At 38.5% G+C, this 27,512-nt stretch overlaps 1 protein-coding gene across 1 annotated transcript; it reads right to left on the bottom strand.

The window, feature by feature from the left end:
* Nucleotides 1-11,813: 11,813 nt before the first annotated feature.
* Nucleotides 11,814-15,290, bottom strand: LOC110872239 (alcohol dehydrogenase-like 7). The gene is made up of 10 exons (XM_022121015.2): nt 15,022-15,290; nt 14,350-14,486; nt 14,214-14,260; nt 13,578-13,903; nt 13,078-13,160; nt 12,846-12,921; nt 12,686-12,750; nt 12,507-12,602; nt 12,225-12,389; nt 11,814-12,060 (listed from the first exon to the last, which is right to left on the bottom strand). Exons 1-10 carry the CDS (start codon nt 15,071-15,073, stop codon nt 11,944-11,946), a joined length of 1,164 nt encoding a protein of 387 aa, XP_021976707.1. The 5' UTR covers nt 15,074-15,290; the 3' UTR covers nt 11,814-11,943.
* Nucleotides 15,291-27,512: the final 12,222 nt, after the last annotated feature.

Genomic DNA, 27,512 nt, shown 5'->3' with positions numbered 1-27,512 from the left:
TGTTCAACCCCTCGCGATCAGGGATGCGGAAGTTATCGCGAATGGTTATGTTAAAACCATCTTCATCTTCCGCACACTGAAGTATCTGCACCTTGCCCGTGTAGTTCGGATCAAAAATCCTCCATATGGCAGCATCCTCTGATGGTACACTTACAAATCAATAACACACAAGAAAGTAAGGAAACCACGCAAGAGTAAAAACACTTACCACCACTCTTCTCCCGCAGAACAGGCCTTGCTTTCCTATCAGGCCTGGCCAACATCATCCGCAGTATCCACAACTGCGAGTTGTCTAGCCTCTTAAACTCAATGGTCCGCAACCGTGGGAACCACTCCACCGTACCAGCACTGGCGAGAGCAATATCCTCTGCAAGGATGGTATCACCCACATTCCGCAAGGTCATGTTGGCAACAACCGCAGCGGCTTTAATGTAGAAGAACTTGGTCTTCCACTTTGTAATACCCTTGGGAGGGGTCATCAACTTGGTGCTTCCATAACGTTGGCCAAAAGAAAAGAACCTGGTGTTCACCGTCAACTGGTAGAACCGCCAGAAGTTTTCAACGGTGATATCCAAACCAAGAGCACGAAAAGTGTACTCAAAGTTCCGAATCGGGATCATCCCGAATGGGCTCAGTTGGGAGATATGGATCTTGTAATACTCCAGCACTTCGGCAACAAACACCGTCAACGGCAGTCAGAGGTTGCCATCAAAAAAGAAGTCAGCCCACATGGTGACATATCCCGCCGGAGCATCAGCACCGGTGTCACCTTCCTGTGGATAGATGAACCCAAACTCCAGGGGCATCTGGATACTGGTCATAAGGATATCAAACTGACCCTTTGACCACTTTAACACTGGTAAACCCCCGTCGGGGCCACCACCACCTTCTTCATCCTCTTCTGCCACCACCGGCGAAGAAGGGTCTGGGTTTTCACCCTCAGCATTGTGTGGATTAGATGGTTCAGCCATCAGGGAATGTAATGAAGAAAACTGGAGATGAGTTCACAAGAAAGTCAACAACCTCACCGGAATTTCAGACAAGTTTTTCGGAGATGACAAAGGAAGCACTCTTTCACTCACCGGAAAATTTTTGAAAATTTGAACAAGTGAGGGAAAACCACAAACAGTTTCCCCTTATATACCCATTGTAATTAATGCGATGCAGTAACCGAAGCACCACATTCAAAAAGGGCAAATTATGCGACGCCACGTGTTTAGCGACGGTTCCGCTGACGGTTACCACGTGCGCGTGGCCGCCCACGCGCCTGACAAAGGAGACGTTTACACTCCTGCTACAGTGCATTTATGACCTTGGGCAGTGCAAACGTCCTTTCGTTTCAGCACATGCAAGAAATCCTACCAACTTTCACCAACTCACACGTGCGTTCAGCCACGTATGCAACACAAAAGCGACAACATTATCCAAACATAAGCGGCATGCAGTTTCTCTGGTATACCGCGCCATAACCCATACCACATGTCGTTTTTTTACACACCCCTCAAAAAATAGAAGAAAAATATATTTACACTATGTGAAGGGGATAAATCAATATCCGCATGAACCCACGAGCACACGTGGAATATGCGGAGATGACACACACGAGCCCACACAGGTGTGTCAGATACTCAGAACCAGCGTCGTTCTTTGGACTGCGAAAACCGCTTCTCAGGAATAACAAAACCGCATCACCTTGAAGTTCTTCAAGCTTCAAATCCCTCGTGTCCGGTTCACAACCACAGAGGGTGCGCAAACAGCTTCTCGTTAGGGAAAAGGATAAGTATGATGCGCGACCGCACATTAGCAACCCTGACTCCTGATCCTTCAAGAGCTGCACCCAAGCAAAACACTCTTTTGAAGCGAGTCTTTTGGTAACAAGCCGCAGACACTCATGAGTCACTGCGGTTACACCTCCAGCTCCGCGATCGGTAGCTACGGAAGAGCCACGACTAAGTCATCACATAGATGAACAAAGCTACTTCCAGGAAAACTGAACTGCTTCCCATTGAAGCGTGAAGAAAAGTGGCTACAGAACAAGTGCGGACGAGACTCCTAATCACCTAAGAGGATCTCATTGAACAAAAAGCTAAGGAATAGTGGTAACAAGTCTGCTTATGACTTTGTTTACCTACTTATGAGCTGGATAGAATAAACAATGGTGGGCACAACCACGCCTATGACCATGTTTATTTGACCATTATCCAGATTCACATTGTTCGACCAAACATGGCCAACAATGACGCAAGTACCCAACCTTGCAACAATGCAAAGCAACGAGGTAACCGCAAAGGACGTGTGGTTACTTGAGAGCTAATTGGAAGAACATGAACACCCCACAAAAAAAGGGATCATCATTACATGTCTAATTGCTGAACATAGAGCTTGAGCAAAGCTGCTCACAGCATTGCATCAGCTACCGCAGAGGTTACAACTAGATTTGCGACCGCGGACGTCCTCCATCACGATCTCAAAGGTTGGTTCGAAGCCGACTCTCTTCTTCAGTCACCATCTCAAAGGTTGGTTTGACACACCAACAGGTGGCAACCAACCCTGATGGCATCAGGAAAAGGTAGACCATACTACCAGATCAAAACCCTAGGCTGAGAATTTCGCATCAGACGAAACTTGCTCACCGGTACGGAAGAGACGTCACATGACTCTACCGGACCCCCGGTTTGATTTACTAGAAGCAGGAGCCATCTACATGGCCTAGAATCTTCTCCATACTACGAGCTACCTTCTAGACACCATAGTCCAGTACTCCTCCCACATGCAACTTGCATAAGGGAGCAACACTAGACTGGGGGACTTGAAGGGGTATGGTCCCAGATCTCGCGTCAGCACGACCGCGAGTGACCATTACCCTTATCAAAAACCCCCCACCAGTAAGAACTTATCTGCGTTCGTGCGGGTATGCGCGAACACAGATGTCGAATCCAATCTGTCAAGTGATGAGAAAGTGAAGATAGGCATAAGCGATACGGCCTGGCACCACATCCTATGAATATCTCCTTACCTAGTGTATGAAAATAGGTGTACGCGTAACGATGCAGCCACGCACCGCATCCTATGAACGTTTTCATCAGTACAAGGGATCTGGACAACAGCAACAGTCACCACAAGTGGCGATGCGGCCTGGCACCGCATCCCACAAATCTTAGCCAGAATGAGAACGCGGAAACAACAGTAGTTACCGCAGGCAGCGATGCGGCGCGGCACCGCATCCTGCCCACGAGGCAAGTGGGACTGACATCACAGAGCAAGTGGCACCAATGACAGTCGCCTGTCAGCCCAGACGTAAGCAACAGACTGACACCGCAGTAGGACATGGCCTCACCTCCACAGCCGACAAGCCTGACACACCTGCATAAGGGCGGCGCGTCGTCAGTCTGTCAACTCAAACATCCTCCTTCACTCCTCGACTATAAATACCCATCCCAAACCAGGTTTGAGGTATCTCTTCACAACTCTCTCACTACTACTACTATCATTCTTTACTTCCCAAGCAAATTACTGATTCTCACGCCGGAGAGTGGTAACAAGGAGCCCCCTACCCATTCCTCCTTGTTACGAGTCACGGTGTGTTTTCCTTGTGCAGGAGACAGCCCAGCTGACGGTCAAGCCACCGATCCTTGGAAAGAAGGGATTAACCCTACTTGACGATACCAGTGAATTAACCTCTCTTGGTTAACCACTGTTTCATCATACGTCTAGTTTGAATTGTAGGTTAAACGAAGTTTTTTGTTCTAATAGTAATCATGACTTGAATGGCTCACTTATGTGGATAATCGATTTTGGAACCAATCAGCACATGATTAAAAGTGACTCAAACCTATTTAATGGTTTAGATGTCTCTGATCTGAACCTAACTGTTCGTCATCCAAATGGTACTAAAGCTCAAATAAAGAAAATTGGTAACCTAAAAGTCAAAAAGATGTTATTTTAAAAGACGTCATGGTTATTCCTGATTACTGTGTTAACTCAATCTCAGTAAATAAAATGACCAAAGATAATAAATTATATTCCTTCTTTACTGATTCACACTGTTATGTTCAGGACTTATCTCAAAAGAAACTTGTGATGATTGGTAGAGAGCATGGTGGTCTTTATGTGTTAGATTCTTTAGGCAAAGGTAAGGGTTTTAGTTGTAATAGTGGTATGTTTTCATGTACCGTCTTTGCTGAGTTATGGCACCGTCGCCTTGGGCATCCCTCTGAACAAGTTTTACGTGTTCTTAATAAAGACTTAATCATGAACAACAAAAACTTAACTCAACCATGCGAAATTTGTCATATGTCTAAACAAACTCCTACATCTTTTTCTCTTAGCGACCATAAGTCAAATGAGGTAGGTGATCTAATTCATTTAGACTTGTGGGGACCATTTAAAATCACTAGTCGTGAAGGTTTCAAATACTTCCTAACCGTGGTGGATGATTACTCCCGTGCAATCTGGTTATATCTTTTAAAATCCAAAGATCAAGTGTTTACGAATATTGAGTCCTTTTTTTCATTAATTGAAACTCAGTTTGGTAAACGAATCAAAGTGTGTAGATCTGATAATGGTACTGAATTTGTTAACAAAAACTTGCAATCATTTTTTGAAAAAAAAGGTGTAGGGATGGCAAAAATACCCGAGCCCGATGGGTATACCCGAAACCCGACACAAATGGGACAGGTATACCCGATACCTGACGGGTATTGGGCCGGGTATGGGATTAGTTTTAAAAAATTTCGCAGGTATGGGTCGGGTATGGGATTAGGTGATACCCGACCCGATTACCCAAAACCACATACCCATTTACCCGAACTATATACCCGATTTTTTTTAATTTATATTTATATTTTTCATTAACCCTTGTCTATAGGTATTTATTTTAGTATGTTCATAATGTGAAAAAATAAATTTTCTTTTAGTATATGGATTTGATAGTAGTATTTATATATTGTATGTTGTGAAGTATATACATGTAATTGTATAAGTATTATAAAGTTATTATTAATTTATGATAAAACTTATAAATTATGTAATGTACATTTTTTTAATTTATAATAGTTGTTGTATAAATAAAATTATATAATAATTATAATAGTAAAAAATGTATTTAGAAATCCCAACGTATATCTTTTAACAAACTAATGGGTATATCCGATACCCGCGGGTATACTCGATACCTGACGGGTAATTACCCGACAAATACTCGACGGGTATTGGGTTGGGTATGGGACACGATTTTATAACTGGGTATGGGTATGGGATTACCAATACCCGACCCGAACCCGACCCATTGCCATCCCTAAAAGGGTGTCATACAGCAACCTTCCTGTGCCTGTACTCCTCGGCATAATGGGATTGTTGAATGGAAACATCGCCATCTGCTAAACACTGCTAGATCTCTTATGTTTAAGGGGGGTTACCTATATCCATGCGGACTGAGTGTGTGTTAACTGTCGCTTAACTTGTCAATCGTACTCCTTCTGTCTTGAGTGGTAGGTCTCCTTATGAGTTGATGTTTGGGTGTAAGCCTCCTCTTGGTCACCTTAGAAATTTTGGTTGTCTAGTTTTTTGCAAAAATTTAAATCCTTCAAACAAGTTTGATAGTCGTGCAATAAAATGTGTTTTTCTAGGCTATTCAAATGAAAAAAAAAAGGTTACAAAATGTGGGATTTGGAAAATAAAACTGTTTTATATTCACGTGATGTGAGATTTTATGAACAAATCTATCCTATCAAGTTAGACAAATATTCTGAAAATTCAAATTTAAACAGTTTTGACATGTATAACTTCTTTCTTCAAAATGAAAATTTTAGACAAACAATACCCGATGATGTTGGTAGGACTGTACAATCTGAAGCTAATGGCTTTGATCCACCTGGTAGCACGAGTGATATTAGGAATCAACAGGATGATATCTTCACAAATGATGAGAACAGATCTAATGATAAGAACATATCAACTCAACTGGTCAAGATGTTCCTCCTGGTCCAGATATCACTATCGAGGATGCCGGTGAAATTCAAAACATTGAGATTCTTAATGAAGATAGTACTCTTCCTGAGGGTAATAAGAATGATCCTATTAACTTGAGAAGGTCAACCCGAACTTCAGTTGCTCCTAGAAGGCTAGAGGATTTTGTTATAGAAGGGAAGGTTAAGTATGGGTTAGAGAAGGTAGTTAACTATTCTAAACTGTCCTCAACGCCGTTCACACTGTCCCGTCCACAGCGTTACCACGACGTTATTGATTAGGCCAGGGAATCTCCACCGGCGTGGAAGAGTTTTTGGCATCAACGTGGCACGTGGTTAATGGACGTGGATGTTAGTCGTTTAACCCCAACGGTTAACTTTTTAAAATTTAAAAAAAAAAACTTACCTTTTTTAAAAATTCTAATTTTACCACTATAAATACAACCCACTTCTTCATTTTTAAATTAAAAACTCCACCACTTCACCTAAATTTATACAAACTCTCAATGCCGTTCCACTTCACAAAAAAAAACGAGGATGAGAGCCGTTGTGTGGACCGGAGAAGATTGCGAGTCGTGGGTCAAAGCTTTGAGCCACCACATGCCGAATAGGCGCTCGAGCGGTCCTTTTTGGAGGACAACCCGACAACACTTTCAAGCCTATACGGGTGAGGATAACCGAACCGTCGACTCCCTCTCATATCCTTTTAGGACAATCCGTCTCGTATTTTTATTTTATGCAATGTTTTTAAAATTTATGTAATGTTTTTTTAGCGTTATGTATTTGTTTACTTACTAGTAATATTTTTATAAGTTTTTAATACATTTTATATAATTTTAATCATAAAATAATACAAAAGGGGGTCCACGTGTCGCATAATGTCCCATCTTCAAGCCCTTCCACACCGTATGGCCTAACCAACTCAAACTTATAAAATAAGGGAGTTCGATTGAAACATTGGCCCAATTGATTAGATTAGCCCAAAAAAAAAAACACAACTACGTATGGCAGCAACCTGGAAGAAAACCAAACGTCGCTCTGGCCTCTTGCTCAGACTCAGACGCTGCATTCTTCGACCTTCGTTATTGTTGTTTTTATTAGGGGAATTGGCCTGTAATAATCTCACCTAGACCTTATTGGCCATTAATAATCCCACCTCAGAATATTTCCCCCACTAGTCCCACCTTTCATCTATTTTTCCTACAATGGTCCCCCGTTAAAAAAACTTAACGGAGTTAAGCTTTTTTCCAAATTAGAAACAGATTTTTTAGGGCTTTTGATCAGAACGATGATATGAGTCCATTGATCTAAAACTTACTTCGAAATGGTGCTCCAAGTGACTTGATTTTGGTTAATTGGAAATTTAAACACCCGAATTGAAGTGTCGTTTTCATCATTTGGAGCACCGTTTCGAGGCAAGTTTTACATCAATGGACTCGTATCATCGTTCTAATCAAAAGCCCTAAAAGATCTGTTTGTAATTTGGAAAAAAGCTTAACTCCGTTAAGTTTTTTAAACGGGGGACCATTGTAGGAAAAATAGGTGAAAGGTGGGACTGGTGGGGGAATATTCTGAGGTAGGATTATTAATGGCCAATAAGGTCTAGGTGGGATTATTACAGGCCAATTTCCCTTTTTATTAATATTGTATGATTGCACGATAAAAAAAATTTAGGACACCCCTGATTTAACGGGCTAGTTCCGCCACTGGATTGGGATAAGTGCTTATCTACACGAAGGTGTATATCTGGCTATTGTGTGTTTGTTGGTAATAATTTAATATCTTGAAAAAGTAAAAAACAACCCATTGTATATCGCTCTTCTTCTGCTGAAGCACAGTATAGAGCAATGGCTCTAGTTGGATGTCAAAATCATTTGGCTTCAAAAAGTTTTAAATGGTCTAAATGTTCAATATAGTCTTCCAGTCAATGTTTTTTGCGACAATAAAGCTGCTCTGCTTATTTCCTCCAATCCGCCTTTCATAAACACTTTGAAATTGATCTTTTCATTTCTTGAGAAAAAAGGTTGTTGCTGGAGTTTTAAAGGTTTTAAAAATAGATACGTTACAACAACCTGCAAATGTGTTTACTAAAGGGTTGAGCATATCTCAACATGATTTTCTTTGCACAAAGTTGAAATTATTTGAAGCATTCTTAGGGTTGGATTGAGGGGACATGTTAAAATATTCAATCCAACGTTATAAAAATAAATTTATTTTATTTTTTCTAATTGTTTTTTTTCTATTGTTTGTGAGGTAAATGGGCTCCTTTATTCAAGGATTGCTTTGGTCTTGCATTGGTTTTATTGGGATGCATATGAAGTCTATCTAGGTCTTTGACCTCTGTTCATTCTTCACGCAAATTATCAAGAAAGAAAGATGCTCTTCTTTCATTTATCCTCCCTGTCAATTTGAATGAAGATCGTGATTGCTAATCTTTAAGGTGTCACTGGAAAATTTCTTTTTTGGTCTTAATTTAACAGCTCGTTCCTTGCCGTGTTCTTCTCTTCTGGGCTACTCTTCTCATATATATATATATATATATATATATATATATATATAAGATTAGGTTCAAACGTGAACAAAATCCCAAGAGTGAACTGCGTGAACTAATCTGGCCCTTGATTTTTATGATCTTGAGATTAAAGTGAGTGGCATGATGGTAATTATTTGGTTAATTTTTTCCATTTAATTAAATACAAAAAGGGTATATGTGTAATTTCAATCTTAAATTGATTGCATAAATCTCTCACAAATCAAGTAATCAATTCTCCTCTTAAATTGATTGCATAAATCTCTCACAAATCAAATCAAGGATTAGGAAAGATGTAACTTAATTCAATTATAAAATAATTATTTGTTTAAATGCGATGTACACATGTGTATTCTGATTTTGCGCTCTTTTTAATGTGATGTACACATGTGTATATCGTCTGTTTTTGTGATACCTCAGAATTTTTTTTGTATTGAATGTTGATGTACACCTGTGAATTACTGTACACATATGTACGATGCTGAGTACACATGTGTACTGTTCTATTTATATCCAAGTACACATGTGTATACTGTTGAAATATGAAGGTTGCGTGGATCTTAAAAATCAAAATTTGAATTCTGGTGATGAAATCTGAAATAAAAATTAAAACTGAAATCTGGTGATTTGTTGTTTGTTTTGATAATTATCTTATTAATAAATAAACATAATGTGAATAATGAATTTAAATTAGGAAAGATGTAACTTAATTCAATTATTAAAATAATGATTTAAATCTAATTTTTTATATAATTACAATCCTACCCTTAACAACTAAAAAGGAAATCAAGGGTCCATATCTGTTCACGCAGTTCACTCTTGGGAGGTTGTTCACGCTGGAACCCTACCCTATATATATATATATATATATATATATATATATATATATATATATATATATAGGGGATGGTTCAAATGAAAACCACTTTTATTGTGAAAACTCGAAAACTAACTAAAAAAGCCTAAAAAAACCTAAAAAACATACAATTTTTTTTTTTACAATTTTTTTTAGAAAAATCGCTACTTTTTATATATGGAAAAAAAATTTCAAAAAAAAAAAAAAAATTTTTTTTGGTTGTACTGCACATGTGCACTAATACGGAAAGCCTAAACCACTTAACCCACCCCCCACCGACACCCCCCAAAAACCTAAACCCCCCACCCCCCCCCCTAAAACCTAAATTCACCCTCCCACCAAAAGCCTAACCCCCCCCCCCCCAAAAAAAAAAAAAAACCTAAACCTCCCCACCCCCCACCCTCCCGAAAACCTAAAACTAAACCCTAAACATAAACCCGAAAAAAACCTAACCCCCCCACCCCCACCCTCCAAAAACCTAAACCCCCCTCCCCCCCACACCCAAAAACCTAATCCTAATCCTAAACCTCCAAAAAAACTAACCCTAAAAGCTAAACTAGAATCAAAAAACCAATTTTAAGCATGTAATGCACATTGTAGTACATGTTATATTGCACATGTGCACTACTATAATAATAGTATTGAAAACAAGACGACACCATAAATCTTTTTTTATGTCATAAAAAATATGCTCGAATATACTTGAATGAAAGATAAGAAAATTTGTGATCTTATGGTGCCATTTTTGTTTTAAAATGATAACGTATGGAGAAATGGGAAATGTTTGAAAAGTTATATATTTTTTGTTCCAGTTTTACCCCTCCTTCATTAAAAGTCTTCCCTCCCTCCTTTTTAGTGGATTTTAGTTAGTTTTCTAGTTTTCACAATAACTAGTGGTTTTCATTTGAACCTTCCCCTATATATATATATATATATATAGGAGTCAATACATTGAAGAAAGTGCACAAGATTACACAGTCTCTCATACACAAAAGATTCATATACAATTTTGTTTAGAACATAAGTTTCAGTTCTGTTCTTTAATTTGTTTTAATCTTTTGATTCATTGTATCCCTTTTTTATTTCAACAAATTGGGTGACTCCATACATCCAACTTCTGTCTTGTAAACTTTCAATTGATTATAATCATCAATACCATTTGTTATCAGAACATTATTATTTACTTTAAAGGGTGAGGTAAGGTGACGATAATCTTTGGTAAAATGCCACTATTAAAATTAGACGCGAGTGTACCAGAATTGTTTGTCATGTGTGTTGTAGCCCCGGCCTGTGTCAGCCAATTCATTGGCGGACCTACCTTTACGGGTGGGTGGGCGAGCGCACCCCTTGAAAAAAAAAATTATTGTATTTTTTAGGCAAAAAACTCGATCGCACCCCTTGAAAATATGCTTGAACCCTTCATCTGCACCCCTAGAAAAAAATTCCTAGATCCGCCACTGTCAGCCTTCCATGTAGGTTCTCGTTGATTTAATGACATGGTGTAGAGTGCTTGCTCAATGTCTTTCAGAGCATAGTTTGCGTTGTAGTTTTGTTGTGGCCTTAGGCCTAGGATACCTTGGTTTGGGTTATTGGGCCTAGGAGTAGATGGCCTAGGATACCTTGGTTTGGGTTATTGGGCCTAGGCTTAGGATACCAGCCCAAGGGGTATAAGACTAAAAGGTATGGTGAGGCTCATCCCCAAGAGGATGGACCGCCATGTCACCGGGAGTGAGGATGGGTCTAAAGGGGATATACCAAGGGGGTGGAGGATGGGGCTATATATATATATATATATATATATATATATATATATATATATGTATGTGTGTGAAGGAGGTGGGCCGGCGAGTCCGTCTGCTGGGTGACAGAGAAGACGGGACGGACATAAGGGGGGCGGTGTGGGGCTGCGGCGCCGGGGCTCGCCGGGGCAGGGCCGGCCCCCGTACCGGATAGTCTAAAGAAGCCCAATTCGGTGTTACATGTTGTTGTCCAGAACCAAGTCCAGATACACAGGTGTACAAATAGGCGTTTTTTTTTTTTTTTAAATCGGTCCGGTTTTTAACAGAACCAGTTCTTTTGGTGGAGAAAAAAAGGTTTTTAAAAAAACCGGTTTTACATGGTGGGAACCATAACTGGTACTAATCGATTCGGTTCGGTTTAAACCAGAAATTTAAAACCGACTTCGGTTTTTAAACCGGTTTTTTTGTTCAAGGATCCTAACCAGTATACTAACCGCTGGTTCGGTTCGGGTTGGAACAAAAAAACGGTTTCGGTCCTAAAACCGGGTTTTTTGTACACCTCTAGGTCCAGATGCACCCAAGACATATGGTGCGGCCTCGACAACAGCCATGGTCGCAGCTCCTGTCACTTTGTGAAGAATTAGACACGAGAGCAAGCCAACAATCCTAGCTTAAACATACAAAGATTCCAGCTGATCATAATTAATCATAATAGCCACATATTGCAGACAACACATGTATTATTTATTATAAAGATTTTAATCATGAACTTAACAAACTTGTCATCTTTATTTACATTTACAAGTGATGCAAACAGTAACAACAACTCATGAAAGTTAAATTGAAGTTTAATCATTTGTTCATCCAGATCACACACCTTAAACTCTTCCCTTCAGTCATCAAGTCAAACGCCTTGTTGATGTCTTTGAAGTCAACTTCATGTGTCACAAATTCATCCAAACGTATTTCCTGAATTCGCCATGAATTATTATTCAAATTTGGTATGAAACTATGAATCCTTTATGTACTTTAAACCATATCAATTTGGATCGAAAGAATTCGTTGGTTTGACTTTGACCTCAAAAAGTCAAAAGCAAAGATGGAAAAGCAAAGGGACTACTAGTATTCTTTACCTTATCCATATAGCGTTTTTCAAGGACACGAATGTCGGATTTTGGTTTAAGACCTCCAAAAAAGGATCCCATGATTGATTTCCCGCTATGAAGAACCTCAAAAGAATTAAAAGTCAACATCGATTGTGGGTGGTCAACTCCCAACACGACTACTTTTCCCCATCCCTAAAGAAAACATTCACAGTTGCAGAAACTTCAATTAGCGCGTTAAATGAGTTTGGAAGATGATAAAACGCATACAGTTCATTAGCCCGTCCGAACAAAATTAAAGATAAAACCGACCTTTCTACAAGAAGCATAAGCTTCGTGCACAAGTGACTTCATACCAACACACTCAAAGCAATAGTCTGCACCACCTCCAGTCATCTCCATTATTATCTGACTCAAAATATCATATCATTAATTCCTAATTTTATCATTGATCATCTTCTATAATAATGATTTAACCATGATTTTGTTACCTGGCTCACAGTTTTGTCCCCACAATTACCAGGGTTCACAAAATCAGTCACTCCAAATTTCTTTCCTATTAATAAAAGAAAAATATAAAACTAACTCCACATACGATCTTTATAAGTCGAAAGTTACCATATTCTTATAAAGATCCGAATTAGAAATGACCTATTTCACACTTTTCCTGGTTCACATCTACACCTATGATCCTCTTAGCTCCACACAGCCTTGCTCCTTCGGCTACCTGTAAAAAGTAAAAAACATTTCATAATCAAGACATATGTCAAGATAACAATGTAAGCTTTCTTAACCTTGAAATAATTTAAAATGATGAATGTCACAAAAGCTTTACTAGCTCGTTCATAATCAAATGATCAGTTATGCAGTTACAAAATCATACCGCTAAGCCAATGGCACCGAGTCCAAATATAGCAACGGTTGTTCCAGCTTCCACCTTGGCTGTTTTCCAAGCAGCACCCAACCCTGAAAGTGTAATGACTTTTTAGGTCAAACTTGACACTTTTTAAAAATCTAACTTGGTAGATCATATTACTATTTTACCACTCTGCTATAAGGATTCATATTAGTGTTGAACTGTATTCTTAGAATGTTTGAGCTCAAAAGTCAAAGGTCAAACTTAGAACCTCCTCCATGTCAAGCAGTGGCATACTGGCATGTGACATGGCGACTCGGATGACAAAATAAATGATAGACACACAAGCAAAAAAAGAAAAAAAATTAGATATTTGAGTACCTGTATAGCAGACAGTGATAATTCGGTGACCCGTGTAGAAAACATAGCCCGTTATCCAAATTAACAACGATATAATAGTTGCTTGCTTAACATGAAATTAACCCAAAAGTAAATGGTTAGAAAAGTATATGAGGAGTATGATTTACCAGTTGATACTCCACAACTTAAGAGGCAAGCTCTGTTAGGTGGGATTGCTGGATCGATTTTAGTTAAATGTGCAATGTCAACCACCGTGTACTCACTAAAACTCGATACACTCAAGAAGTGGTATAAAGTTTCTCCATTAATGTCTGTGAACCTGCTTGTCTCTTCTCTTTCCATCCAAGGAGAAAGACTGAAAGGAAACTTTGTGCATAGGTTGCTTTTTTCGGACAAACAATCAGTGCATTCACCGCAATCCGCCAAAAAGATTGGGATCACAGTGTCTCCTTTAACAACTTCATGTACACCTTCTCCAACACTCTCTACAATCCTTCAGTGTAGCAGAATGAAGTAGTTATAATCTGATTTATATGATTTGCAGTAATAAATGCATCTTTATTATTATTATTTTTTTTTTGAACGGCAAATTTGGATCACTGACGGACCACTGGGGTATCATCGTGCCACCAGTAGAACCACCCGATCATATACATCTCCACTAGGCATAGTTCAGTTAAGATTAATTACAAAGAAACATATCAAATAAATCAAAATTAGGCATGCACACATACACAAACCGAACTCAACAAAGTTAAAATGCCAGATTACTTAATCCAATGATACTTAAAATGGGTATTTACCCCACTGCTTCATGACCAAGTATTCTGGGGTAAATAGCAGGAGGATCCTTCATGAACAAAAAGAAAAATCAGTTAAATAACATCAACTAAACATTAGATTGGATTCAAATTTGGCTCAAAATCTATGACCATTTACCGTCAATTTCCAAAAGCTAAGATCACTATGACAAAGGGAAGTACAGATTATTTTAATTCGAACTTCGCGACGTTTTGGCGGGGCAACTATCACTTCCTCAATCACCAGCGGCTCCCCTGGTTTCCGAACAATCGCAGCTGCCATTGCCAACAAGTACTAGGAGTGTTCATTATTCGGTTTCAAACTGATTAAACCGAGTAAACTGAATATCAAATAGTGCTATTCAAAAGGGTTGCGACGCAGCTTGTTGCCCGTTTACATGCCATTCTTATGTAATTTTTCTATCGTTTTTAAATCTTTAATACAACTGAATATCAAATAGTGCTTATTTTAGTTTTTTTTTTTTTCATTTAACTCGCAGTTACAACTTCATCCTATTCTTATCTAGTCCAACCCAACCCAATCCAATCCAATAACAAACACCAGTATAAAACATTAAAAATAAATAAATTAAAAACAATAAAACAATAAAACATTAAAAATAAATAAATTAAAAAAAATTTATTCAGTTTATTTATTCCATGGAAAACTGAATACCAAAATGAGTATAAATTCAGTTTCGGATCGGTTTTGAACTTCCTGAATTCTGTTCAGTTTATTTTCGGGTCTTGACGAAAAAAGAACTTTAAACCTAATAAACCGAATTGATTAACTTGAGGTTCAGAAACTTACCTTTGCAACGGATAGGCTTGCCTGCGGTATTACTGGAGTTATTTCCGACCATACTGACTGTTTGGCACCGGTTATTTTCTTGTCTGTTTGTAACAATAGTGTCGTGCTGTTTGGATTTTGGTATTCTGTTTTAAAGTTTTATAGCGGTTAAGAAGTGCCACGTGGCTAGTGTTTCAATATTGGGATAGGTTATGAGTGGGCCCACAATCAGTTGTGACCACCTGCCATTTGTTTGACGTTTTATGCTTAAGAGTTGCTTAAGAGTTTGACTAGGAGAGTGGTAATTGAGAGTTTTGGTGTTTTAAGGGAGTTAAGTTCGATTTCTGCTCTTCCTATTATTTTCTGCGGCACCTGGTGACGATGGAAGACTAGGCGAATAGGTGGAGATCGCTAGTTCGATCCTTGAACTGAGCGGGTTTTATCTCACTGCACTGGCGTGCCTTCGGGCGAGTGTTCACGGGCTTCGACCCTAGGTGAGGGGTTTTCCCCGGTTTGGAGGCGAGTGTATCCCGATATGATAAATTTCGTCAATAACCCATTTGAATGATTCGTTGGCCGTTAAAAAAAAAGAGTCGGATAAGTATCGCCAACAAATGTTTTATTTAGCTTAATTGATTTTGCATAAATATAAATTATATAACTTTTTAACGGCTATAAAGCATACCCTCTTGTGTGTTTACCACATAATTCAAATCTACTAATGTGTTTACCACAGAATTCAAATCTTAACACGAGGACACGTTTTCAACACTTTCGTACCGTTAGACTATAAGTTATTTAATATGGGAAATTTGATTTAAATAATCTGAACCGGCTCTTTTTGGCGACATCCCAACGCAGTTACTTATCCATAGTGTCCGAACTTTTTCATTTTGTTTGTAAAATAGTCCACCGTTAAAAAAAACATAACGGAGTTAAGTTTTTTTTTTCAAATTACAAACCGATGTTTTCAGGCTTCTGATCAGAACGGGGATACGAATCTATTAATTTAAAACTTACCTCGAAAGAGTGCTCTAAACGACTTCAATGGTGCTTAAATTCGTGTCTTTGAACTTCTAATTAACAAAAATCATGTCGTTTAAAGCACTGTTTCGAGGTAAGTTTTACATTAATCGACTCCTATCCTCGTTCGATCAAAAGCCCGAAAACATCGATTTGTAATTTGGAAGAAAAAACTTAACTTCGCTATGTTTTTTAACGGCGGACTATTTTACAAACAAAAAATGAAAAAGTTCGGACCACTGTGGATAAATAACCGAGTTAGGATTATTATCGGCCAAAAAGAGTCAGTTCGGATTATTTAAATCCAATTTGTCGTATATTAACTACCAAAGACTTATAGGGTATGTTGTAAAAATGTTCATTCTTATAGATTTAGAAGTAGATTAGAGAACGTGTAAATTATCAATCTAAAAAATCTTTTTATTCAATCTATAAATATATGAAACAACAAGGCCGGCTCTTGAGCCGGCCAACCTGTGCTGTTATCCGAGGACGAATTTTCAAAAGGCCCAAAAGATTTTATAAGCTTTTATATATATGTTAAATTATATATTTAGAATATGCAATCATTTATCATGTAAATAAGTGCTTGTGGTGGATTGGAAAAAAACTATTTCAATATAATCTAGAGATCTCAAGTTCAAGTCTTGGCTACACTACCAAGGCTTACTTTTTTTAATTAACCACAAATTTTGGGCCTAATTCTTTTTTGTGGCCCGGGGCCTAAATTCTTTTAAGAGTTTTCGGGGACGGCTCTGTGAAACAATTATATAGGTGTCTATCTCGTTTTCAAAAAATTGCGTACCAATGTATTAAATTGTGGTGCAGTTCTCTACTTAAATTTGAGTATTTATTAAACTCGCAACAATCTACCTTATAAACATTTAAGGATCGTCTATTCAGAAATCGTCTATTCAAAAGTAATATTTTCGCAACAATCCACCTTAAAAATATTTAAGATCATCTATTCAGAATTGTAATATTCTATAAGTTTTAACTTATATATCTAGTATTTTTTGAAACTAAACATTCTAATCATCAAATTCGATAAGACTATGTGTTATCCTAACGCCTTTTGGCGCAGTTCAGATCCACGTCGGAGGGCGTGGCCGTGTTTACCGTCACATGGTAGCGCAGGTGAGGGCGTGGGTGCTTGAACAGAGGGCGAGTCACGGCGTTGAGGGAAAGAGTAGAAGAAAGATATTAAATGTTGTTTGCAATTTTGACTTTATGGTCCAATAAAAAAGGGTGAAGATTTGATTTAAATCCAATTTGCTATTTGATTTTGCTTCTGTATTTTTTATTTTTTATTTTTTTGGAGAAAGATGAGAGTGAAGAAGAAGATAAAATGTGGAGAAGAAGACAAAATACAAACAGCTGTAAAATATATAGTTTGATTTTGCTAAAAGGTTATTTTGACTACTCTATTTAATTTTATTTACCGTAAATATCATATACATACTTTGTCTACTATTGTTCCTTATTTATTATTGTATGTATTTGTATTGTTTTCATTATTTCTACATTTTCGAAAGATTATTTTAAAAAGTACGAAGCCTTACAAGTTAAATTGAGTTGTATAATACTGTATAACTAACAAAAATAAATACTACTACTAATAATAATAATTAAATGATGATTATCTAATCGTCAATAAAGCCCTTAACTAAGCCCCTTCCATTAGACTATGGGGTATGAGGCGTGGGTTGGAGAGAAACGCTCAAGTCACCACCCCGGGTGGGTTTGGGTTTGGGCGTGGCCCCTTGGGCGGGAGTTTAAGGCCGGGCGTGGGACGGGGCTACCACATGACATGGCGGAACCCCATTGGCCAAGAGCACTAGCCTTTTGAAATTGACTTTTTTTCCACGCCACCCAACCCACGCCCCACCATACCCCTTTGAAATTGGCTTTTGGTCTTGGGTGTCCCATATTCCACGTGTCGCACCATGCCCCCAACCCACGCCCCACCATACCCCACGGTCTTACACCTCTTTTTATATTTTTAGGTAAGGAAAAAGTGGATCTACGTGTCGCCTATGTGGCAACACTTTTTTCTCACCCAAGCCCTCCAGCCAAGCCCTATAACACAGGCCTAAGGTTATATAAGGTTTTAATAATAAAATAATAAGTAAAGCAATTCTTAAAAAAAACAATAATAAATCATTCTTGCACTCACAACAGAACATTTCTTGTTGTTTTATAAAAATAAATCAATAATAACTGGTTGACAAATTAAAGGCTATGTTCATAGTTACTACCGAGAATAAAAAACATAAACATAAAATTCTAAGCCGATCAATGTAAACTATGTTTAGCATAATTCGTATCTACAGATTGTGTACTTGTATGTGAGCTTTTGATTATATTTTTGAGTTGTCACTAACTTTTATCTGTAACTAACACACATAAGTTTAGAAGAAGAATAGTTGAAAGAAAAATAAAGTGATGTTAGGATAGTTAAATGTACGGAATTAAGACCAAGGGGTGTGGGGATCGCCGCCCTCCTTCCACGGCTTTGGGTCGTCGCCCTCGTCCCACACCGCCCCCTCCCCCTCGTCGCGGCGCAACCGGCAAATTTTAGACGTTTGGGACGAGCTTGAATGTGGACCACCCATAGAGAGAGAGAGTTGAAATTGTTTTTGTTTTAATTATTGGCAAATTGGATTTAAATAATCCTAACTCATTGTTATTTGCCAATAATAATCCCAACTCATTTAATCACTAATAATAATCCGAACTATTCACTTTTGTTTGTAAAATACTCCCAGTTAAAAAAACGCTAACTAGGTTAAAAATTTGCTGATGTGGCATCTGATGTGGCCCTTTTAGCTGATGTGTCATATGGCGTGGCAGCTGATGTGGCATTTTTGATGACGTGGCAGCTGATGTGGCAGTCTACGTGGCATTTTTGATGACGTGGCAACTGATGTGGCAGGTGACGTGGCAAGCCACATCAGCAAATTTTTAACCTAGTTAGTGTTTTTTAACTGGGAGTATTTTACAAACAAAAGTGAATAGTTCGGATTATTATTGGTGATTAAATGAGTTGGGATTATTATTGGCCAATAACAGTGAGTTGGGATTATTTAAATCCAATTTGCCTTAATTATTTAACTAAATCAAAAAAATAATAATAATAATAATAATAAAAGGGAGGGAGGACTATCCTCCACACCTTTGGGTAGTCCCCAAGGGGATGGTCTTCCACCCATGCTTACGTGACGCCTACGTGGCGAATAGTCCCCAAAGGGACTACCCAAACCACACCCCATGGTCTAATAATGATGTCAAGATCTAATGTTAATAACGTTAGACCATCCGGTGTGGGGATCGTTCCCACCCGGCGCCGTTCGTCCCCCTCGTCCCACACCACCCCTCCCCCTCGTCGCCAACGGCCAATCTTCGACGTTTGAGACGAGCATGTGAAGTTGGAAAATGTGGGCCACCCCCCACAAGTTTCAATCATTTTCACCGCTGGCAACCACCGTATTCGCCGGAAGTTTCAATTTTTCCGGTGAGTTAAGTTCTTTGAAGGTTCTTGACAAGTGGGTTAAAGAAAATCAAAGAAAAATCAATCTTTTTGTGTTTTTTTTTTCTGGGTTTGTTTCAAAACAATAAAAAGGTGAAATCTTTGAAGGGTTTGTTGAAATCTTGAAAAAAAGATACAGATACAGAAAGTTGTATGTATATATAGGTGGTGGTGGAAGATGGTGATAAAGGTGGCATCAACGAAAAGCTCTTTAAAGACTATGTTTGAAAGGGTGGGAGTGGATGGTTTCTTTTAATTATTTTACTAAATAAAAATAATTTCGATTAAGTCGAGTATAGTCTATCGAGCTACCCAAAAGCTACTTTATATAAAGCACAGGAACACGTCTACACATAGGCACACAATCACGTAGGCACACAATTCACATAGGCACATAGAGCACAGAAGTACGTAATCCACATAAGCACATCTTCAACTATACTTTGCGCGTATTCACCTACATATATTGCACGTATTCACTTATCATTCAAGTTTCGCGAGCGCGTTCAAGAGTAGCGAGTGCGAGTAGCGAGTACACAGCAAGTAGTATAGCGTAAGCGAGTAACATAACATGCGATTTCTTAGCGTATTGAGGTAATGGTGCAGTGCGAGTTGTGCGTGTTTCTCAAAGCGAACAGCGAAAAGCGTAGAAATCTCCAAAATCAAAACACACAAACATATATAAAACCACATAAAACACAAAAAATTCCACATAAAAGCGATAAATCACAGAGTCAGTGGCGGTGAGCTCAGAATCGAAACACATAAAATCAGCTATCGAAAATAGATTGTCTTGGGTGTTAGACATCGATTACCCAAAGTGGTTCGACTATTCTCAAGGACTTCGAGTATACGCTTTGGCATAATAGACTATGCTCTCTCACCAGCATACGGCGAATGGCACGCATCCTTTTGGTTATTTACGTAACTCGAGTCGTTGGAATCAATTGAGACTTTGGTGGGAGTTTTGTGAAACCAAATAAAGAGCGGAACGAGTCATTAAGATTCAGGTTCCACCCCTAGCTTAACGACTGCATTCCTGTTTGTGTGATAGAATCATGAGAGAGATATGGAGAATTTCGTCGAAGTATGGATTTCACTCCTGATTCAACGCAAATTCTCGTGTTTGTAGTAAAAAGGCGCGTCGAACGAGCGATTTAAGCGAGAGTTTGCGGTTTTCACACCTAATCTCGATCCAAATCATTCGTTCATCTTTTGAAAAATCGTGTGCGTTGCTAGCCCTAGGAAAGGCTAAGTGATAGTGTTCCAGCCTTAGGATAAGCTGGCGTTGCACGAAGCTGTAGTATGCGGTGATGAGTTCGAGAAGACATAACAGAAATAGGCTCGTGCAGAACCCCTACCGGGTTGCACAAGGCGGTCTGTTGGTACTTAGACTATAGACTAGGTCGTTTCTAAGACATCGACCCGGACTAGGTCGAGTCTTGCCTAATTCCCTATAGTTATGGCTCTGATACCAATCTGTCACACCCCAACCGATAACGGAAACATCGTGGCGCGGCACTGAGTGAAACAGATTGTCCAGGAGAAATCCATAACAACTAATATTACCAAATATTTAAAGTTACGTCCCATACCATAACATACTCAGAAAAATAGTTAATACAGACATAGTATCTCAAAGACAATTAAATTGTTTCGACAACTTAGAATTAAATGTGACGTTTCTAGACCTCCTATCTTGATTTCCATAACAGCAAGCATAGCATAAACATCCTAAATACCTGTCACATACGTTAAAATAAAAGTCAATACACATAGTGTAAATGTAAGCATACAAGTTTAATAGTATAAATAGTAGCGAAAGCGGTTTACGCATAACCAGCATGTAACATGTTGAAATGTGAAGCTAGCAGGTTATCGACAATGAAATATGCACAGACATAACTGCGAGTTGTAGAATGCGCAACACGTATCACCACTGTGACACGTGAAGTAATACCCTTAACAACCCCTGTCCATGACAGGTGCTGAGTCTAAACTATAGTACTATCGTTGCTAAGGTGTCAGGCAAAAATCAATGTGTAAACATAACATACACGCATTCATTGAGTAACACGTATAACCTGCAGAGCGGTTAGCGTATAAAAAGTGTTTGCGTCGTGTGATAGATGTGATTTGATATAAGTAACGTATGTAACACCCAAAAGTGCGTTAAGCAAAAAAGGATCGAGTATACTCACAGTTCGTGTTTAGTAAATAAACACAAGCTTGGATTGAAGGGAGCACTGGAGAGTTAGCCTGATTACAGAACGCCAGTATAAGCGTTGAACGGCGTGTTAAACGGTGTCGAGTGAAATGGAATGGAAAGTGAACGGTGCGTTGATCAGATGACCGTCCGGACGGATGACCATTCGGTCGGAGGGTTGTCCGTTTGGGATGGATGTGTTTGTGTATGATTTGAACTTTAAGGTTTTCGTTGTAGCATTTATAAAAGTGAGAAGTATCTCTATTTGTCTAGCCATCTGTTCGGATGGTCATCCGGATGGATGGCCATTCGATCGGATGGTGATTCGCTTAAGCAGAGATTTCAAAGAACTACATATTCCATCCGGATAGTCATTCGATCGGATGGTCGTCCGATCGGATGACCTTTCGTTAGAAGCTGATATTCTTTGAAGTTTTGCAAATTGTTTAAGTGTTGAAAATCACAAGTCACCTGGTCGGATCTTCATTCGATCGGATGGTGATCCGATCAGACGGCAATTCGTTCGGCAACCTGTTTGTTTGAGAATTTGTAAAATTAGCTAAGTTTAGAAAGTATGCGGTTGAATCGAGACGGTATGACAACGTATTAAACAACGGAAACGACATCAGGCCTAACTCATCTGGTCGGACAGGAATCACCCCGTTCGATCTGAACCAGCTGTTCATGATGGTGTTTCATGTTTAACCCGTGAATCGGTTGTCTCTCCGATAGAAATCTGTTCTCAGACTGGTACTTCACTTAGAGAATGAGTAGAAGGCCTGAACGAGTCCTGATTCGATCAGTTTTGAGTAAAAAGTGAAGGAAGTTTGAAGAAAAGTTTGAAACACTTGAAATATGTTTAGATTTAGGTGAAATCAGTGTTTAAACATTGTAGAAATCCTTTAGATCTGAGTTGTTCTTGGTGTAAAGAGGTCGTACTCCGATGTTCATATGAACCCGTGATGACGTCACTGGAAAAACTGTCACGGCCCCCGACCTGGTTTGACCCGTTTCGGGAGCCGCGGGGCAGAAAATCCCGTGGTATTTATTTTTATAGCGGAAGTCTTAACAGGACCGTTTTAAACTTGAAAATTTTGCCCGAGTATTATTTATTTACATTTAGGATCAACCCCGTAAATATCATAATTTCATTATTTTACAAACATGTTTATTTATTTTATTTGAGCCACCACTTCAAGCTTGATAGTGCTCCGTAGCACGTGTACTTAATTTAATAGGTCACTTGAAACATGTTGTAAAAAGGTTTTGTCAGCGGGGAAATACTGAGTGAATCATTCATTTTGATAAAAATGACACATAGTTATAAATTACAGCATAAGAGCGATTACTATGGCAGTATCTTAATTAATATCTGGTCTTGCCACCCGTGTGACGATGGTCATACCACTATTGGGTCCAGTCACCCAATTAGTGACGTTTTGTCACTGTTAGGTCTTATTAGCCTAACCCATGTTAGGGCTTATTGCCTAACGGTGAGAAATTAGTAATGTGCACAATACCCCACTAACCAGCGGTTAAGATAACCACGACTTAATCCCTGTAATTATAACACTTTGAAAATAATTTGAGGTATTGTAATACTTACTCACAAACTGTGAGAAAACAATTTAAAAAGAAGAATGACTCACATTGCAGATTTAACGGGCAAGGTATAAGCCTACTGATTAGCCTTGATTAACCTAATTTAATAATAATGCATACACAACAGGTTAGTAACTAATTCAGCAGTTACGTCAATTCACGAGATCAAACCTTCACAACGATTAACAAGTGCAATACTTAATAATTCAATCGGATTCACAACGAATAACAGAGCATAGTCCGAATTCGAACAGCACTCTAATATTCAAGTCGAAATCACGACGAATAATCAAAGTACAAGCTCAATTGAGCAGCACCTGGACTATCGTTGGATAGTTATAATCGATCGGACGTTGAATCGTAATAGCGATCGAGTTATATCCTGATTGTGTTAGCACTTCGTGAATCGTGTGTGTTTTTGTAGTAAATAGTGTATAACTTCGTCTACGAAGTGAATTTCTTCGTCGAATTAACACCAAAATGCAAGTGCCAGACCCTTCTATTTATACCCAAAATTTGACCCTGTCGCGTAGCGCGAGGGGTATCACTATAGGCGTCGCGCTACGCGAGTGGTAACCTATGTTACATGAAATTTGTCCCTGTAGCGTAGCGCGAGGGGTACCCCCATGGGCGTCGCGCTACGCGAGTGGTCACCTATTTTCTATAGGTAGCTTCGTGTCTAAGTAACTTAGCTGAGTTGATAAAATTGTGAAATTCAAAACGGTCAGCAATCTATTTAGATAATCGTAACTAGGGTTTTGCCCCCCCCTGAGTTTTAGGGGCCCTGATCCTGATTCTGATTGTTCTGGAAATTTTAGGGTTTGCGCAGAATCACTTGGGTGTCTCAATTAGGGTTTTCTTGATAGCTAATTACCATCCTAATTATGGATTTTAGTGACAGTTGTTACATCCTCCCCACCTTAAGAAAAATCTCGTCCTCGAGATTTACTGAAATAGATGAGGGTGATTTGTCTTCATCTTTGATTCCAGTTCCCAAGTGTACTCTGGTCTTCTCCTGGATTCTTATTTGACTTTTACTAGCATTAGTTGTTTGTGTTTGAGAAACTTAATCTTCCGATCTTCTATTTGTAGGGGTTTCTCTATGAACTTAAACTTTTTGTTTACCTCTACATCTTGAAGAGGTACGACTAGGAATTTGTTTTGCTAAACTTTTCTTGAGATTGAATACATGGGACACATTATGTACTCCAACTAGGTCTTCTGGTAGTTATGGGTGATGAGCAACTGGTCCTATCTGTTGGACTACTGGAAATGGCTCTACGTATCTTAGACTTAGCTTCTTTTCTTACTGAATTTATAAATTCCTTTCCGAGAAAATACTTTCAATAGCATTTTGTCTCCAACTTGAACTTCGACGGCTCTTGTTTGTTATTTGTATAATTCTTCTAACCGTCTTCAGTCTTTTCTTCGTGATACTGAATATCACAGGTGTAGTTACTGAGGATTTCCTTTTCCTCATGTTTAATTTTTGTTGCTCCAATATATATATCTTAAATTCTTATGACCCATATGGATAGTAAATTTACTTAGATAATGTTTCCTAATCTTAAGGGTAACTTGTGGTTTCTAATTTTTTTAAGCTTACAAGGGGTAAGGCTTTCTTCGTGCTTTTGCAATTGCCTTGATGCATACACAATTACCTTTCTGTGTTGCATTACCATACACCCAATTTCTAATTTTGAAGCATCACCGTATACCTTTAGAATCTTCTTTTCCTTCTAGTAAGGCTAGGATTGGAATATTTTGTTAATTTATGCTAGAGGCTTCTTTTTGTTTAAGTTCTTATTTAGAATTAACTGTTTTAGCTTAGTTAAGGATATATCTATCTAAGAGAATTCCTTAATAAACTGCCTAGAGTATCTGGCTAAATTTACAAGATTCCTAATTTTCATTTAGGGATTGCGAAATCTTCCATTCTAGTGATTTGCTGCTATCTTAGCAGGATCTAAGTGAATACCTTCATGATTCATCATGTGACCTTACATAATTTATTTCCTTTTTGCCTATTTTGACTGTAAAGATTTGCCTACGTTTGATAGGTTTAAGAGTTTGACAGAATGAAGTATTTATAAAACCTTGGTTTGTACCAGAGTCAAATAATACTCGTACCCACTATGATGTCAGGAATGAGTTCAGCTTCCTGAGTAGTTAATTGAAAAGCTCTTGCGTTTTTCTTGGTAGTCCCTTCTGCAGGTTTCGTCTTTTCGTTTGCTGAATTGCCTAATTTCGGGCAGCTTGTTCTGAAGTGTCCGGGTTCTCCGCAATTGTAGCAAGTGATTGCCTTCTTTTTCCTGCAATCCTCTTCTCGATGTCCAGGAATTTTGCAAAAATTGCAGCATCCTTTGCATTTTCCAAAATGCTTTCCTTTGCAGATATCGCAAAATGGAATAGTGGAAAATCGTCCGTTTTCTCTTTTCTTAAAATTGTTACTATTACCTATATGAAATTCTTGGGAAATTTTCTAGGCTAAATCCTTCCTCCTATTTTCTTCCCGTGTGCGTACCACTCCGTCAGTTAGAGTGTTAGCTAATTCTACCGCATCGTCAATTGTGCGGGGTCTTGCAGCTTTGACAATGTCACGAATCTCACTAATCAAACCCCAGATATAGCGAGAGATAAGTACCGGTTCTGGCGAAGCCAGAGTAGGTACAATTCTGGCATACTCAAAGAATTTTGAAGCATACCCTCGGCAATCTACATCTACCATTCGGTGTCTTAAAAACTTATTTGCCATTTGCTCTTTTTCATATTCGGGACAGAATTTCCTTTCTATTAATCGCTTAAATTCTTCCCACCCCATGGCATAGGCTACGTCACTTCCTTTGGCTTGTAACACTGTATTCCACCATTCTAACGCTTCTTCCTTGAAAAGGTGCGAAGCGTACATAACTTTATCTTCCTCAACACATTTACTTATTCTAATTACTGCCTCGGTTTTCTCTAACCAACGCAGTGCCGCAGTTGCCCCTTCATTGCCTGCGAACTCTACGGGTTTACAGGCAAGAAACTCCTTATAAGTGCAACCAGGCGTTGCAGCTTTCCTTTTCTTAGGGAGCGGAGCTTGTCGCGGTTCTTTATCATGATTAACATGATCATTTCCTCCGTTTACGCTATTACTGAAATTATCTTCAGAAATACGTTTGCTAGGAATGATCTGCTGTGGTTCTACGGGATTTTTAACAGCAGTGACAATTGCTGGAATAGCGTTGGCTATCCCCTGAGCAATCATTGTTGGAATAGTATTGGCTATCCCTTGAGCAACGATATTTTCTATATCCTGCCTAGTCATATATTGACCCCCTGATTGTTGCTCGGATTGATTATCCTCGTTAACTGGTTCGTTATTAGCGTTTTCCATTGGACAACTAATTGTATATATATATATATAATTGTATTAGTATCAAATAAATAACAAGTATACACAAAATTATTATATAGTTTTATATAGCCAAACTATTGATTTCTCGAAATAATAATATGCCTTACAAAATTTTATTCGTAAAAATGTTACAGACTGATTTTGACTATTATTATTACACAATCCTTGTTTCATAAGTCTCCTATTCTTTGGTAAATGATATTCTAATAACAGTGTTTCCTCTTAGGAGATCTATTCCTCAATTTCTTAGATCTTATTCCCAGTATACATTAATTCTTAGTCAAAGTGGCGGAGTCTAGCTATATTCTTGTTATTTATTGGTGGATTTTGGTTCTGGATTGAACTGAGGAAAAAGCTTATAGGGATTGTTCTGTAGCTGTATTTCCTGAGTCAACCATTCGTCTATTTTGAAAGGTTGCGAGTGTACTGAAAGGTTTGGAATAGCTGGTTCTAAGTTCTTTGATAGTTGTGTTTCATTAATAGTCTTGATAATACTATAGTCTGTTATTGTAAGATCTATTTCTTTTTGAGATGGTAACCCCTTAATTTGCCTAGAGCTTTCCTCAATTTCTATTCCCTTAGACTTGGGTTGCTTGAGAGGTAAAGCGTTAAATTCTATAGGTTCCTCTATGTCTGGTATATATCTATTAAAATCTCTGGAAACTTCTACTCTTACTGGATAGAGATTTAATTTCTGAAGGGTATCATACAAATCACTCATGCTATTTTTTTGCATACTACACACAATTATT

The sequence above is a fragment of the Helianthus annuus genome, chromosome 8 (assembly GCF_002127325.2).
Source record: "Helianthus annuus cultivar XRQ/B chromosome 8, HanXRQr2.0-SUNRISE, whole genome shotgun sequence".
In the NCBI taxonomy this organism is placed as follows: domain Eukaryota; kingdom Viridiplantae; phylum Streptophyta; class Magnoliopsida; order Asterales; family Asteraceae; genus Helianthus; species Helianthus annuus.
Note: the sequence above shows the minus strand (reverse complement) of the source record. Positions and strands in the feature narration are given on the sequence as shown.